We start from the raw sequence: 15,085 nt of genomic DNA on the forward strand, positions 1-15,085 counted from the left end.
GACAGAATGTCCCTCCAACTCCCCCTGCGCCATTAGCATGCAGGGGTGCTGTCAATAACTGCTCTGCCACCTCTACGCCAGAGGTAGCCATATTGCAACAGTGCATTATATACATAGCTCATGGAGTGCTGTGTGATTCCTTGGAATGGAAGGCGAGCTGTATAAATGTAAAACTAACATTTAAAAGCTTCCCTGACACATCTTAAACTCTATTGATTCATCTCTTGGTCCTGTTAACCTGTGATTGTACAACTCCTGGGTATCTGCACTGCCCAGAAAAGTGTGTGTGCGTGTGGAATTGATTTACAGAGAAATGCAACCACTCTTCACACCCCCCCCACCCCCCAAATTTACACATACCTCAGTTCTAAGCAGAAAAATGCTGCCACTGTGAAAAGAAATTCTTACTTTTCTAATAAGATTCAAGAGTCTGGAGGTAAACAAGAAAGAATTGCTTGTGTGTTGTGAGATAGTCAGCTAGCTAGAGTCAGACTGAAGCAGCAATGTTTTGGCTTTTGTGGCTGCATCTGTGCAGCTCCTCAAACAGGATATTGAGTTACTAGTCACGACCAATGAGACACAAGACAGAAGCATAACATTAACAAATGCACCCACTGATTCAGATGTTCCCCAAGGACAAGATTTTGCTATCTAGTGACTTCTAGAGCAGACTTACCCTGGAGTGGGTGTCCATGAGATCACAGAAAAATTCTGACATTTACTGGATACTTTCCAACAGAAGAGGGAACCTCTTTATTATAGATAATTGTCCTCCCACCCCAACTCTGCCTTCATCTGTTTTAAAGTTTTCAATTCCTGCTGCTTAGAGACGAAGTGTATTTTTAATACATTTCCTCTCTAAGCAGCAGTAATTAATTTTTTCTTTCTCAGGATTGTAGATTTGATTTTTAACATCAATACAGATTTGGGTAAAATCATAACTCAGCTCTCATTTATTGCAAGGGTTATCTTCATCTTCTTAGTTTGCATTCAGTGTTTCCTTTTTCAGTATAGACACTTTCCTCCATGAAGCTTAGTAGAAGAATGAGTCTGCAGCAGAATTCTCCCAGGAGCCTATTTTCCAACCACTGTGCCCAAATCTCCCTTATACTCTAGGACTGGGATATTTTTTGAGGTGCCTGAGGGAGTTAGCCGCTCAACATGTTCTGAGTTTCAGTGATGCCCAGCTCTTAGGATCCTTAGGTACCTAAGGATCCTGATTTTCAAAGTGCTCAGTTGAGTGAGCAACATAGTGCAATTGGAAACTGTGTTGACAAAATCTGTCATGCTGCGTGCTATGACGGGTGATCTTTGCCCTTTCTTTTGTCCTGGTCTGAAACTCAAGAGGTTCATGCTATGCCCCCATCACCCGCACTGGTCCTTCTTACATCCTGTCTACATGGAAAAAGTTGCATTGGGATACCCGAAAGGATGGATTTAAATCTATATAGTTAAAACCATTGCAAAACCATGTGGATGCTCTACCTTGATATAGGAGGAGTGACTCTTTGGTTTAGCGTAAATCGGTTGGGACCAGGTTTAATTTAAAGTGAATAAAGCTACTCTTACACCAAAATAAGGGTCCATACAAGTTTGCACTGGCTTAACTAACTTGGTGCAAGTTTGGGTGGCCAAGCCCTTAGAGCACCAAGTGAAGCAAAGGGGAAGAATTTTCCCTAACCCAGAGTGAAAATGGAAACGTTGAAATCTCTGCATTTCTGCTCCTTCGCCATTGGCTATTGCCGCACGTCTGTATCCTTGCAGTCAATTGATAAATTTCTCATGCTCTTCTGTTGTGCATCTTTGTCGTCAATCAGAGTGATCTTTTTGCTGAAGCACCAAAAGGAGAGGATTCAAAGGAAAAAGAGCTGCGAGCCCCAATAAATGACGGTAAGAACTGATTGGTACAAGTAGCAGACATCTGTTGCATTATAGGTGTCTGCATTGTCTGTAGCTGGTAATCATGTCTCTCCGCGGGTGACCTGAACCAGAATAGATAAATAGCAAACTAATAAACTAGGAAAGCAGTTAACTCAAGTAGATTCCCAACAGAAACATTTAAACGTTTTCTGTTCTTAGTTAGGGAAATGTTCACATTTTTCTTTGATTTAAAAAGTTTGATGTTTCTCCACCGTAATTTTTTTTTATAGTTTATAGCCCCATCAAGTTGCAGAGTGGATGGCGTTCCCTCTGGGGGCTCAATGCAAGCTCATGCACCTTTCAGTATGGAGTAATGTGCAGTGAGGCGGGAGGAAGTGTATGGCCAAATGTTTTCCAGAAGTGTTCTGGCCTAAATTTATGCTTCTAAATTCATATGTAAGCACCTAAATAAATAGGCTGACTCTCAAAAGTGCTGCATGCCCAGCAGTTCCTACTGAAGTCATCTAACTCCAGTGGCCAAATTTTCAAATGCACCATTGGCTTCTAAGTGATAGCTGTTGTTTTTTGGGTATAGAGTGGATTTTTAAATGATGTATAGTTGTGGATACAAACTCTTGTAAATAACCACACAAGAATTCTTTTTATTCATGGCCTTTTAGTTTCATGGGCATGGTTTGCAACACAGCAGGAACATCTGGACTCACTTTGTGTCTTTCAAGAAAAAAACCCCACAGAAATTCAGGAAGTGTGTCTAAAGCATGTTGATTTGAAGCCATTTGGCCTCCTGAACAAAAAGGAGAGAGCTCAGTACAATCACTACGCTTGGTTTTTTTTATACTAGAGTATTGGAGGCTTTAATTGTACAAAACAAATATTTTCATCCATCCGTTATTGGCTTGTCTTGTATTTCCCATATTTTCAGAGGCATCAACAAAGGCTATACGGAAAGTTCCTGCAGGTGCGGTCTCTCTTTTCCCAGGTATGGTTCAATTGACAATGACCTGCTTCATGCATGGAACATGTCTCTCTCTTTAAAATATACTATGATGGTTTTAAGGGAAAAAACACAAGCTCAAAATGTAGCACTGCTGTATTGGACATTCAGCATCAAGCATATGAACTGTAAACATGCTAGGACTGAACTGCAGTGTGCTGAGGAAGGAATTCAAGAAAAGTGTGAACACCAGTCAGGTTGAACGTATCGTTACTAAACTGGCATAGTCTTATTTTTAAGAGTGCCTGGTATTTGTATCAGTGATTCATATACTGAATGCATAAGGGCAGGATATTTGCATGTATTAGTATGCATACAATTCAGTCCTATTCCTCTTTACAGCAGTAGTACGAGCTGCATTTAAAAAGTAGGTTCTTATCTTTATGGCATGGTACCTTTGTGCACTTTCTTCAGACTAGCATGTTGTTTTTGAAGAAGTCAGTTAAACTTTTAGTAATAACTTGTTCATTAGTCAGCTTGTTCTGCTCTTTTTCATCATGGGAAAAGAAGTAGTTACAGATCACCCTGCCCCCTTAGTTTCTCTCAGGAAGCTGATCTGTGTGGGGAAGAGCTTTTGCTCTCAAAAGTATATTTAGTTCGCTCCTGGACAGGATATTGCACATTTTATCTGTAAGTTTAGTGACAAAAACAAACTGAGTTAACGTGTTTGTACCAAAGTCTTATTTTTATATATTTGACATGTTTCTTCCTATTTTATGCCATACTGGGTTGTTCTAAGACTGGCTAGATGAGCTCAGAGTTCCTCCATACCTTTTTCTTGGAGACACTAATGCATCAGGAATGGCTTTGGCACTGTGTTAAGTCAGATGCCGTCTTGCTCTTCTGAGGTGAGAGCACACTTCGTCAGTATTGGAGCGGGCTAGATCTGTTGAAAACAATTGAAGTGATGAATTTAGTCCTCTCTTCCTATTCAGGAATTGTGCAACTAGATCATGACTTCTGTGAATTTAATCACTGTTCAAAAATAGCTGGATAAATCACTCTTAAATTTCTTAGTGAGTGTTCAGTCAGTTATTCAACATTCAGAATTCACCAGTCTGGCTTTGAGTGGTCACTCAAGCCGCATGTCGCTGGTTCTTTTCCTTGATTGGATGATCCAGGTTTTATAAACTTAAGCTTCTGCTCAAAATGCATGTTACTTGTTAATTTAAAGAAAATATCAGTAACAGGTATAATCTGCCTTCCGCAAACCTTTGAGTAAAGTTTAGTCATACAGATTCTTGGGAATAGCAGGTAATAAGGGGAACAAATAGGCAGACTCGAAACCCGACTTCTGATGTGGTGAAGCATCTTCAAACAGGCTGTTAGCCTATTGGAACAGGTATAGTTAACACTCAGACAGGACAGCACACCAGAATCAAATGCATGAGAGACCAAAAGTGTCAGGCTGGTCCAGTTTGAGCACTGCCTTATCTGAAGTACAGAGTGGACACTGTGCCTAATTCTGCGCAGAGGTTAAAATACCTCTGAAGTCCATGTAGTTGCATGAGGGCAGAACCTGGCATGTGCTCTCTTCTTGGTAAGTCGTCTCCTCCTCTTCTCCCCAATCCTCCTGTCTTGCCACACTATGGAGAGCGAAAATGGAAAGTCTGAATGGTTTATAAAGCACTTTGAGATCTTTGCTTGGTGTTTATATGGGAGCAGAGAATTAAGACTAATGGTCTTCTGATGTCAACACAGTTGCTTCATTGACATTCCTCCTGGAGATACGTGGGCTTGCCACTTAGCAAGAGAGAAACTGATTGCAGTGTGTCTTTGAGAAAGAACCATCTTGAATTCTCTGCTGCCTTAGGTAGCAGTTTCTCTCTTAATGTTTCTGTCAAGGGGATGTTTCAGGAACACACTAGAGGCTTCTGCTGCATGGATAAAACCACCTGCTTGACTCTAGTTAACTGAAGCAGAGGTGTGAGGCTGGTTTCTGGAAACTCCAGTGGTAGCTTCTTCAGGTGTATTAATGGTGTCTGTTTGTTTCCCCTCTGACTTGCAGGTGGGAATGACGTGTTTAGTTCCGCCTCGGTTCTCGTGGAAAAAGAAAACAAGAAGCCTGGGGAGCAGAATGCCGACAAAGCCCCCAGACAGTCTGGGAAAGCCAGTCTGTTTGATGACGACGATGACGACTTTTTTGTGGAACCAACTAACAAACATTCAAAATCGGGTAAAGTGTGTTCAGAAAACTATAAAAGGTTATAGAAACTAGGGCCAGTGGGGACCTCTAGATTGTTAAATCCCTCCTGCACCTGGTGCTATTTCAGCCTACGCTACTCCAGTGTGTCTCATCTGTATGTGATCCCTTTGAACATTACCATCATGGCATATCTGATTTTTCATGGCAGCTGTTCTGATGGCAATTCGCTCTTCCTCTTAAAGGCTTTTTTTTTTCCTGGGAGGCTTTTTAGTCTAAGGCGATGTCTAGTTTTGGTTCAGAACATCCGTATGTGTCTAGATGGGCATGCATATTCAGTGTGTATGGGAAGGAAGTGAGAAATGCAGCACCCATTGACACTGTAATGGCTAATGACCATTGTGTTCAGCTGACGCTTCACCTTGTGAGTTAGCCTGCACACGCCTCATGACCAAAAACTGAGACTTCTGGTGTTCATTGCTATCATTTGTCTCTCTACAGAAGAGACTATATGCCTTTTATAGTGTCAAAATCTTGCTTGATCAATAATAGCTAGTTTCTTCTAATGAAAAATATGCTCCAATATGAATGTGTATTCTTTCTCTTTTTTCAACAAAGTCAAATCCACTGCTGATCTCTTTGACAATGATGAAGGCGACTTATTCGAGGAAAAGCCTGAAGTTGTTCCTGCAGCTGTCAGTAAGGCAGCTAAAGAAGCCGAATGCCGTAAAGAAGCCATGGGAGGGGGAAAGGTAATGTTAGAAGTGGATTTTTCCATTGTGAGCAAAGAACTGATCTGAGAGGAATAGTTAGGCACTCTGACTCTTAACTCTGCTGGAGTCTAGCCCACAGAATAACAGGAGCATGTTTTGTCTTAATGAACGTGATGCTTGGTTTCCAGATTCCTCCCCAGCTAACTCTGGGGTTGCCTGTGTGTCTTCCCTAGATCTTTGAATTTCTAGGCTTCCAGCCATGGGTTTCCTGTGCCAGGGGGTTGGTCTCTGGGTGTCTCACCAAGGCTGGAGTTGGTTTTCTTGGTCATGTGACCATGGTGCCTCTCTTGTTCCTCCTCCTTGCTCTGTAGCAGCTGGCAGAGGTTGGCTGTGAAGTAGAGCTGGGTGGAGTTTTCTGGCCGATGAGTTTATTCACCGAAAAATACAGTTTCAGATTGACTGAAGCCATTCATGAATTCGGGTCCAACTTGGCTAATAGTTTTGGCTGAATAAAAATGGGGAACATCTATTTTCAAAAGCCAAAATTGTTCATTTAAACTTTTGTTTCTAAACAACGTCTTGTTTAGAAATTTAGCTAGATTGATTTAATTTTTTTTTTTAAAGGATAAACACCCAAACATGAAACAAAGAAAAAAAAATCAAATTTCTGATTGAATGAAATGTTCCGTACTTGGTACTTAGAGCTATTGTACTCTCACCATTGGCTAGTTCATCTGTGTTGCCTCCATATGGGAGTTTGTCTTATCCAGAAAAATATAGCCAAGCCATACCATGGAATCCCTACAAGCAGCCCCTGTTGAAGTCAATGGGAATTATATGCAAAATAATCTGTGGCCCTCACTCAAAATAGTCCTCATGTTGCTGAGGCTCTGCAAAAAGATCTGTCTTCCAAACCACATGTGTTGGATTCTCTAGATCTCTGAATTAGAATTTTCTATGTTTTAGCTGACCCGTTTCAACAGCTGGGGCACTTAGTAGCTCTGCTAGTAGCTGGCTTGCTAAAGAGGAAATGTACAGTGTGCTGTTTGCATTGATTTAAATGGCTGCTGATGTGTTCTTGTTTTGAAGGGTCAGCCATCTTCCACTGAGGACTTCAAGTCTTTATCTGAAATGCTCCCTAAAAGCCAAAAAGGCCTATTCTCTGATGAAGAAGATTCTGAAGTAAGTGCTAAATGCCCTTCTTAGACAGAAATGGAATTCCAGGTGCCTTAGACCAAAATGTGACAGCATTTCTATGGCCATATTAACTAAAACCCATTCCTGTTGAGAGATGTCTCAAATCGTTGCTTGTCTCCAAAGAATTGGATCTCTGGTATGTGGTTCCCCTGAAAACTGTCTCCAGCAGGAGTAGTATTTGTGTTCCAGCATTTTCCACCAAATTTTAAAAATTGTATTTTGCACGCACACAGTGGCATGAGCTGCAAGAATGAGATGGAAGGTTAGAGGAAGTAAAAAGGAGGAAAGAGCATCAGATTTGCTTCAATATGTGTAGGGTCATGCAAAATCTCCAGTTCCTGTGTTCTTGCTTCCCTGCTTGGATATGCTCTACATCAGGAGTTGCAGGTGTTCAATATCTCTGAATCGGGCAGAAGGTGTCTTGAGTTGGGCCCCCAGAATCAGTCACCTCTTCTGAAAATGTGAGCCTCAGTTTTTAGGTGTGGTGAGAATCAACTATCTTTCTCCTCTTTGGTAACACACCAAACAATATCATTTTTTAAATGAAAAGCAATATGCACATTGCATTTGAGTTCTTAAACCCTGTTTTGCTTGTATCAAACTGTCTTGCTAAGTGATTGTGTTTTGGTTCTAGCAGGACTTGTTTTCATCGAGTCAAACGGTGAAGTCGAAGAACACATCCCTACCACCTAGCAAGTCAGCCACAAAAGCCCCACTCTCTCTCTTTGACGATGAAGATGAAGAGGTAAGTGGCCCTCCCCAGTGCTAGCCATGCTTTCTCTTTAGCCCGCTCACTGGGCTCTTTCAGGAAGGTAAATCAGTTAAAAGGGCCACTGTTCACATATCAGGGTTTAATGCTGTGTAAAACTTGCCAGTGTATCTTCTCCTGTAACAGAGTGAGCTCAATGGCAGCTTGAGAAGAGGTACAGGCAATAGTAATCTTTGATTTAGTACTTTGTGCTCTCATAGTCCTCTTCTACCCTTGAGCTAAAGCAGTGTCTGTATCCTTCTCACTCTGGAGATGAGGAAGCTGAGGCAGAGGTGAACTGTTTTGCTCAGGGTTATGTGGTCAGTGGTGCCCTGTTCTCTGGGATATGCCGCCTCTCCAGTGGTTAACTACTATTGACAGGTTCCCTGTGTTCTTTATTTAACATGTGGTAGTGCCCGAGAGCTCCTGTCCTAGGCGCTGTACAGACACTCAGGGAAACAAGACCTCCAGCTCTCCAAGGGCTTACGGTCCATCTTTGGACACCCAGCCCCCATAGTAAACTAGCCTGTTGTACAATCTTCCCCTGAGTGTGATGAGGTGTCAGCAGATAGTGGCAGGCCTGTGGCTTATGCAAATTCCAGAGCCCTCATCTGAGAGCCCCCTGCCTCCAGCTCTCATCTCTTCCCATCTGGGAATGTTAGCAGAAGCTTCCCATTGCTTAGCAAGCCCCTCCTACTAGGCATTCATGACTTTGGTTTTTTGCAAAGATTTTATCCAGGAATCCAAGTTCAACTGGAAAAACTTTTAGTGGATTTCTGGGTTTTATCCCACTTGACAAGAAACTTCCATATGGACAAGTGCTGACTTCACCAGGTGTCTTTTTTTGCATGTACAGCAGGCCACACGAGGGTTGCAGATCAAGATCTTGGTCTTTTTCCCAGATGCAGTAGAGCTTTCTTTGCTCACCTGTCCTGTTGGAAAGAGTCCCTTCTCCATCCCTATTATGCACAGATGATAGCTGTGTGTAGTTGGCTGCTGAGCTACAGCAGGGCTGCTGAGCAGTGGGTTGTGGCTGGGAAGACCTGAACTGCAGTAATGAGCTTGTCAACATATGGGACCACTGTTCCTGTGATGGAGAAATTTTCTCTGAGGCCAGGGTCAGAAAGTTGTTGGGGATCAGCTATTAATGTTCCTGAGGCAGTTTCTCTGTCTCAAAGAATAAATGTGACTACATCTTTTGACTGTCAGAAAAACTTCCTTCTCATGAGACTCTTAGGAGATATACTGTACTTTGTCCTTTCAAAAACTCTGCCATAAACAGTCAGTCAGAATGTCATAATTGGGAAGATTTGCACATGTCTAAACTGAGTAACTGCTTATTGATATCATGCTTGCCATGTTAGATCACCTTCTTGATGTCCTTTCCACTGACCTTGTCTACCCTGGCAAACTTCATACAGCCATAATTTACCACTGCACAGCTCCACCACTTTTAGCAGGGCAAGGCTAAGGTGACATGGTGGCTAATGCTCCTGGGTCCTGTTTGCACTTGTGGTGATTCACAGCTGCAAAACTGGCTACTGTAGACGTGAGACCATGGCTTTGTCCATCATGAGGACAGAAAATAAATGACAATGCGAAATAAATGATGGAAAAGTGTACATGCAAGGTGCAATCAGTAGAGAATCTCTTTCAAAGTGGTGGTGTGGTCTTTAAAATACCATGTTCAGATCCTAGGGTTAAGCCTGGTCGAATCGTATTATAAATCCAAAGTCTCCAGCTGAAACAGAAATTACAGAATAAAAGCCAAATCCTGCAATGGGAAATTGACTTCATTGGGACTGAGGGCCCCTGACTAGCTGATCCCATTGCAGGACTGGGTTCTAATCCTATTTTGTCAAATTGTTGAAAGCGTTGATACTTAGAGGCTTTTGGTCTGTAACTTCTCTACTAAACATCTATCTGTGCATGCCACGGCTGAGAACCATCTGCTCCATGATCCCTGAAGCTGTTCTCCTTTGAATAGGTTTTGGTGGAAGAATTTATTTCCTTGACCAGTTGAATGTCACTCAGCCAAGAAATAGATGTTGATAGGAACCTGAGTCTGATACTTATCTTTCTTGGCTTTAATATTTTTAGGATCTCTTTGGTACTGCACCCATCAAAAAGCAGCAGTCAAAACCACCCCAGGAGAAAGCAAAACAATCGGAGCCTCTCAAAAAAGCCTCTGGCTTGTTGTTCAGCAGTGATGAGGAGGTACAGTCGAGCGAGATGCATTTTAGTATTGGGCTTAAAAGGTGAAATGTTGTGGTGTATCTGTGTGGCTGAGGGAGCTCTGTGTTCTCTTTGGCTGCATGCACATTGGGACTGGCTGGCAGAGGCACGATGGCTGGGAAAACTAACAGGAGGTAGACTATAAATATCTAACAGAAAATGGCCCAGCAAGATGGCTGACTTAAAGGTAACCTAAAAAAGCGTGTATGCTCCTTTACTGTTAGTGTATAAAGAAGGCATGAAAGTTTTGGGGGGATCGTCTTTTTTTTTTTTTTTTTTTTTTTGGGGGGGGGTTTTTGTTTTAAAAAAAAAAAAAGAAATATGGGGGAATTGGAAAACAAGATTTGACCCGTCTCTGTTGGGAGGGCTAGTTGGATGACTCAGTACAGGGCTTGGGAGTTCTCCCAGGCCTTTATCAAAGTGTTGGACGGTGTTGGATCTTTAATCAAGATTTGCAGCCAAGTAGTTGAATTAAGGAAGTGTCAGCATGACCCAATTAAAAGAAACTTTACTGTGTGAATAAGTCACGTTCTTGCTTAATTCATCAGATTTCACTGTTTCTTTGGTGTCTGTCATAAAACTACTGCCTCTCCAGTTAATCTAAAGTGGTTTTTTTTAAGGTAGATAAGACATGAATATCTAATGTAAAAATAAAGCAAGCCCAAATTTAAAAAAGCCTTCTAGTCATATTTTAATGCATAACCAAGGAAAGGGATGCGGTCTTCTCCCATTTGCAGACCACCTGTAACATTAGGGATAAAGAGACACACTGTAAACATGAAAACAGATATTTCTGGAATTTGCAACATTCCGTGTTAATGCAAATTCTGGCTTCTCACTTAGATAGGTATTTATATATTAAAATTTTCTCTCTTCTGGGACAAAGCTATGCCACTGATCTATTAACCCAGCCTTTCAGAAAACTGTCTTCAGCCAATCAGTTTTTAGTAGCAAAGGCATACAATCAACCTTTCTCTTCCTATTTCAGCCCATTCACCGCCAAATGAGGCATGAACATAAGTCTAGTTGGGCCATTGAAGTGTTAACACTGTATTCAGCATAGTCCCTATTTTTGTTAACCCAAGAGGAAAAACTGTCTTTAATATTACAATTAAAAGTCAGGAAATGAGACAGCGTTGTTACTAATATTATCTCAGGACACCGTGCATAGTGTGTTTTTTCACACTTGTCTAGCTGTCTAATCAAAATGTTATGGGCCAGATTCTCAAGAGGAGCTAGCTTCTCCCTTCTGTGGCTGCACAACATGCAGTCAGGTGCACATCTGAGATGTTCGTATTCATTTACATCTCCAACTCATTTAACACCTGCTAAATGGGAGCCAGGCCTATGCCCTTCTGAAAGCTTGTGCAATAGGGGCTAATAACATTGTTTTCTGGCCTTGCCTTGCATTGATATTCATATTTGATGCACAGATGTAAGAACAGCCCATGTACTCAAAGGAACAAGCGCTGATTCTAATATGCTGACTAAAGTAGAGAAGATGAGGAAATGGCTGGAATGACATGTAGGAAATAGGCTTGTAAGAGAGTAATTCCTATATGATGATTATTTTTTAGGACCACTGGAACGTCAGCAAGCAGGCTAAACCAATTTCCGAAGACAGCCGAAAGGGGGAACCTACAAAACCTGGCAGTGCAATCAATCCAGCTAAGGTTGCGAAAAAGACCAGTCTCTTTGAGGATGAGGAGGAGGATTTATTTGCAATCACTAAAGACAGGTGAAAATATTTGACTCATTGACTCAGACTGTAAGGTCAGAAGGTACTATTATGATTATCTAGTCTGACTTCCTGCACAATATAGGCCACAGAACTTCACCCACCCATTCCTGTAATAGACCCCTAACCTAACACTGAGTTATTGAAGTCCTCATGTATTGATTTAAAGACTTCAAGGTACAGAGACTCCACCAGCAAGTGACCCATGCCCCATGCTGCAGAGGAAGGCGAAAAACCCCCAGGGCCTCTGCCAATCTGCCCTGGGAGAAAATTGCTCCCCGTCCCCAAAAATGGCGATCAGCTAAACTCTGAGCAGCCAGATACCCAAAAAGGAGCATGTTTCTCTCCAAGCTTTTGGAGCAGGCTTACCTATTCCAATAGTCTGTCAACGTATTAGGGGTTTCCCTTCCTGAAATAACACAATACCTCCATTTTCCCAGGAGGCTGAGATGCTGTTCAGGAGTCTTAAAATCATTGTTTCCTGCTGTACACGTCTGCTGTTCAAATGTTATACTGATGATCTGGTTGCTTGTCCTGGCTGAAATGCTGATTTCCAGGTGGAGATTAAGATCTTGGTGTTGGTTTCCAGGTGTTGGTTTCGATCCTGGTTTCCCATGACCCTATGATGCTGCCACAGCTGTGATCACGGTAGTAGGCATTCAAGCTGGAGAAACCTCTTTAAAGGGGCTGCTAGCAGGGCATTCACAGTACTCTTGACTCTGGAGCTCCCCTCCTTCTTTGGGACCAAAATAGCTCAGATGGGATTGCCTGCAGGGCACATGGCAAAGCTCACCTGTTCACAGGATTGGTGGGGAATTTTTATTTGCCTCAGTGTGGTGTGGTTGTATGGATGGAGGTCAATCTTTTTTTTGCTGCTAATTTTTGCATGGATCTATTAATTTTGTGTAAATATCGTCACGAACAGAAGTGCAGCCTTGGATCTGCTTTTACTTCTTGGGTGCAGCGTGGTCATTTTGGGGAATATCCACTTGACTTACAAAATGTTTGGATCCTGAAAACTTCAGATTTTAGGCCAAAAGTCTAATTGACTGAAAGGGTGTAAGAAAAGTGCATGGTTTGAGATGCACAATAAGTTATTAATCATCCTCCTTTTTTTTTTTAAAACCTGCAGTCATCCAATCATGCAGCAGAATTGATATGAAGTGACTTAGGTGACTGACTTACACACCAGGAATAGCATAGTCAAAGTGACAGCTTGTGAACACCTCGATAGGCAGAACTGTCTATAGAATGTGCCATTGATGCTTAAGCGGTGACTAATGGATTTGCAAAATCCAGGATGGGTTTGTGCACAAGGCTGCACTAAGAATGAATAATTAAACTAGTTGTAGTGTCCAAGTGGACAGAACCCCGTGTTCTGGTGAGATGATTCCACGGCCAGAAGGGACCATTGTAATCCTATAATCTGACATCTTGTGTGGGACAGGCCATAGAATTTCCTCCAAAATAATTCCTAGAGCAGATTTTTTTTTTTTTTTTTTTTTTTTTTTTTTTAAATCGTGATTTTAAAATGGCCAGTGGTGGAGACTCCACCACAATCCTTGGTAAATAGTTTGTGGTCAATTACCCTCACTTAAAAATTTACATCTTCTTTCCAGTCTGAATTTGTCTAGTTTCAACTTCCAGCCATTGGATCATGTTATACCTTTCTCTGCTAGATTGAAGAACCCATTAGTAAATATTTGTTCCTCTAGGTACCTCTAGACTGAAATCCAAGTCATCTTGTAGCTTTCTCTTGGGTAAACTAAATAGATTGAGCTCTTTGAGTCTGTTGCTATAAGACATGCTTTCTACTCCTTCAGTCACTCTCATGGCTCTGAAGCATCTCCAATGTTCAAAGTGATCTATTTGTTCTGTAAATACAAAAGCAAAGTCCCAGTGATCACACTGAATTAAGGATTTTGATCAGCGTATTTCAGGAGTGTATATGAAAGTCTTCCTGGAGTTCACCCCCTACTGAATAGTGACTTGGGCCTATTTCCCCCAGCAGTCCTGCCATGTGCATCCTGACTTGAATGTGGGAAGGATGTCAATGTCAGAGGCCACAAAATCCTGCCTGTGTTCCCCTCCAATAGTGCTGCTGCTTTGCTCCTTATGTTAATCATGTTTTATTACAGAAGTGCCTAAGGACAAACCAAGACTGGGGCCCCGGTGTGCGTTGCACTATACAATGAATAGTAGACAGCTTCTGCCCCAAAATACTTGCAGCCTAAATAGGCAATGTGGACGTAGGGTGAGGGAAAGGAGTATGTGTCACCTTCATGTGAAGAGGTGAGAGATGAGACTCCAGTGCTGCTGAGGTTAGGAATGGAAGCAACTTGCCCTGGCACTGACACATCCTAGTATGGACTGAGGCTGGAGGCAAGGTCTCCGACTGGAGCAGCAATCCTGGGCCTCCGTAGCCTAGGGAATACCTGGCTTTGATCGTACTTTCAAACTTTGTGCTTTTCTATACTGTGTGCCTAAAGAGGACAGTCTAAAATGGCATCGTTTGACCAGTTAAACATGTCTGATGTGCATGGATATCTCTCTACAGTCAGAGGAAGCACCAGAAGTCGTCTCTTCTGTTCGAAGAAGATGCTGTTAATGGAGGATTGCTCTTCAGCTCCCAGCCAACCCCTTTTCCTTCAGCAGCTAAAACCACAACGGTACCTCTTCTCCTGCATAAATCTAAAGCAGATGATTTACTAAATGGCACTGTTGTAGCAAGGCAGGCTTCTCCATAAGTCATGAGCCAGGGCTTTTAGATTAGATGGATTCCAAGCAATTTATAATAGGTTTAAAGTGGTTGGAATTTTTGGCTTAAAACGACTTGCCTGCATTAGGTTAAAATTCTACTCTGAATGCGGCCTTCTCTGGGGCTGGGCCTGGTCACATTGGCCTGTGAGTATTGCTGAAGGGGTTTTGAGAACGGTCCTTGGGGTGAAATCCTGGCCCTATTGAAATAAATGGCACAAGATTTCACCCTCAGTGTCAGACCCACCAAGCTCTGACTCTCTGCATGCGGCTTTCGTTTTCCCCAGCCCACCCTCCATAGGAAGCTGGGTGACTTCGAAAAGCCCGATCATCCCAGCCCCATGTGCTGACTGCTGGGGGCAGGGAGGAGATCTCTGGTGATTTTAGCAATGAACACTCTGCCACCCAAGGCCATCATATCTGTGTTGCCAGCCCCAAAATACAACTCCAAACAGCTACTGTAGAACCTCCTCTGACTTGCCGTATAACAGCCCTGAACCTCTCCCTTTCCCAAGACCACTCACTATGTGTGGAGCACAGACTTCTCCCATCTGTTAAGCCACTGGGAATGGGGGAAGCCTTGTCTACCTATCTCCTGTCCCAGTATGGGCCAGAGACCCCACTTTCTCATAGATTCAGGCCTCTTATACATATCCATCTGTGCACATGTTAGTCCTCC

General features: G+C 42.4%; 1 protein-coding gene across 8 annotated transcripts in view; it reads left to right on the forward strand.

The window, feature by feature from the left end:
- The window catches only part of LOC137147156 (WASH complex subunit 2A-like), a 49,165-nt gene that overhangs the window by 11,339 nt on the left and 22,741 nt on the right, over positions 1 to 15,085 (forward strand). For 4 of the 8 annotated variants that reach the window (XM_067539005.1, XM_067539042.1, XM_067539047.1 and 1 more), the window contains exons 12-20: positions 1,818 to 1,890; positions 2,804 to 2,860; positions 4,884 to 5,051; positions 5,637 to 5,770; positions 6,821 to 6,913; positions 7,563 to 7,673; positions 9,777 to 9,893; positions 11,489 to 11,649; positions 14,207 to 14,318. In XM_067539005.1, the coding sequence (XP_067395106.1) occupies positions 1,818 to 1,890; positions 2,804 to 2,860; positions 4,884 to 5,051; positions 5,637 to 5,770; positions 6,821 to 6,913; positions 7,563 to 7,673; positions 9,777 to 9,893; positions 11,489 to 11,649; positions 14,207 to 14,318 (1,026 nt within the window). Of the gene's footprint in view, positions 1 to 1,817; positions 1,891 to 2,803; positions 2,861 to 4,883; positions 5,052 to 5,636; positions 5,771 to 6,820; positions 6,914 to 7,562; positions 7,674 to 9,774; positions 9,894 to 11,488; positions 11,650 to 14,206; positions 14,319 to 15,085 lie in introns of all 8 variants that reach the window. The other 4 variants (XM_067539015.1, XM_067539063.1, XM_067539023.1 and 1 more) reach the window with 3 other exon arrangements.

This window comes from Emydura macquarii, unplaced genomic scaffold (genome assembly GCF_026122565.2).
Source record: "Emydura macquarii macquarii isolate MOO-44397 ecotype Brisbane River unplaced genomic scaffold, CSIRO-AGI_Emac_v2 contig_67, whole genome shotgun sequence".
NCBI lineage: Eukaryota > Metazoa > Chordata > Testudines > Chelidae > Emydura > Emydura macquarii.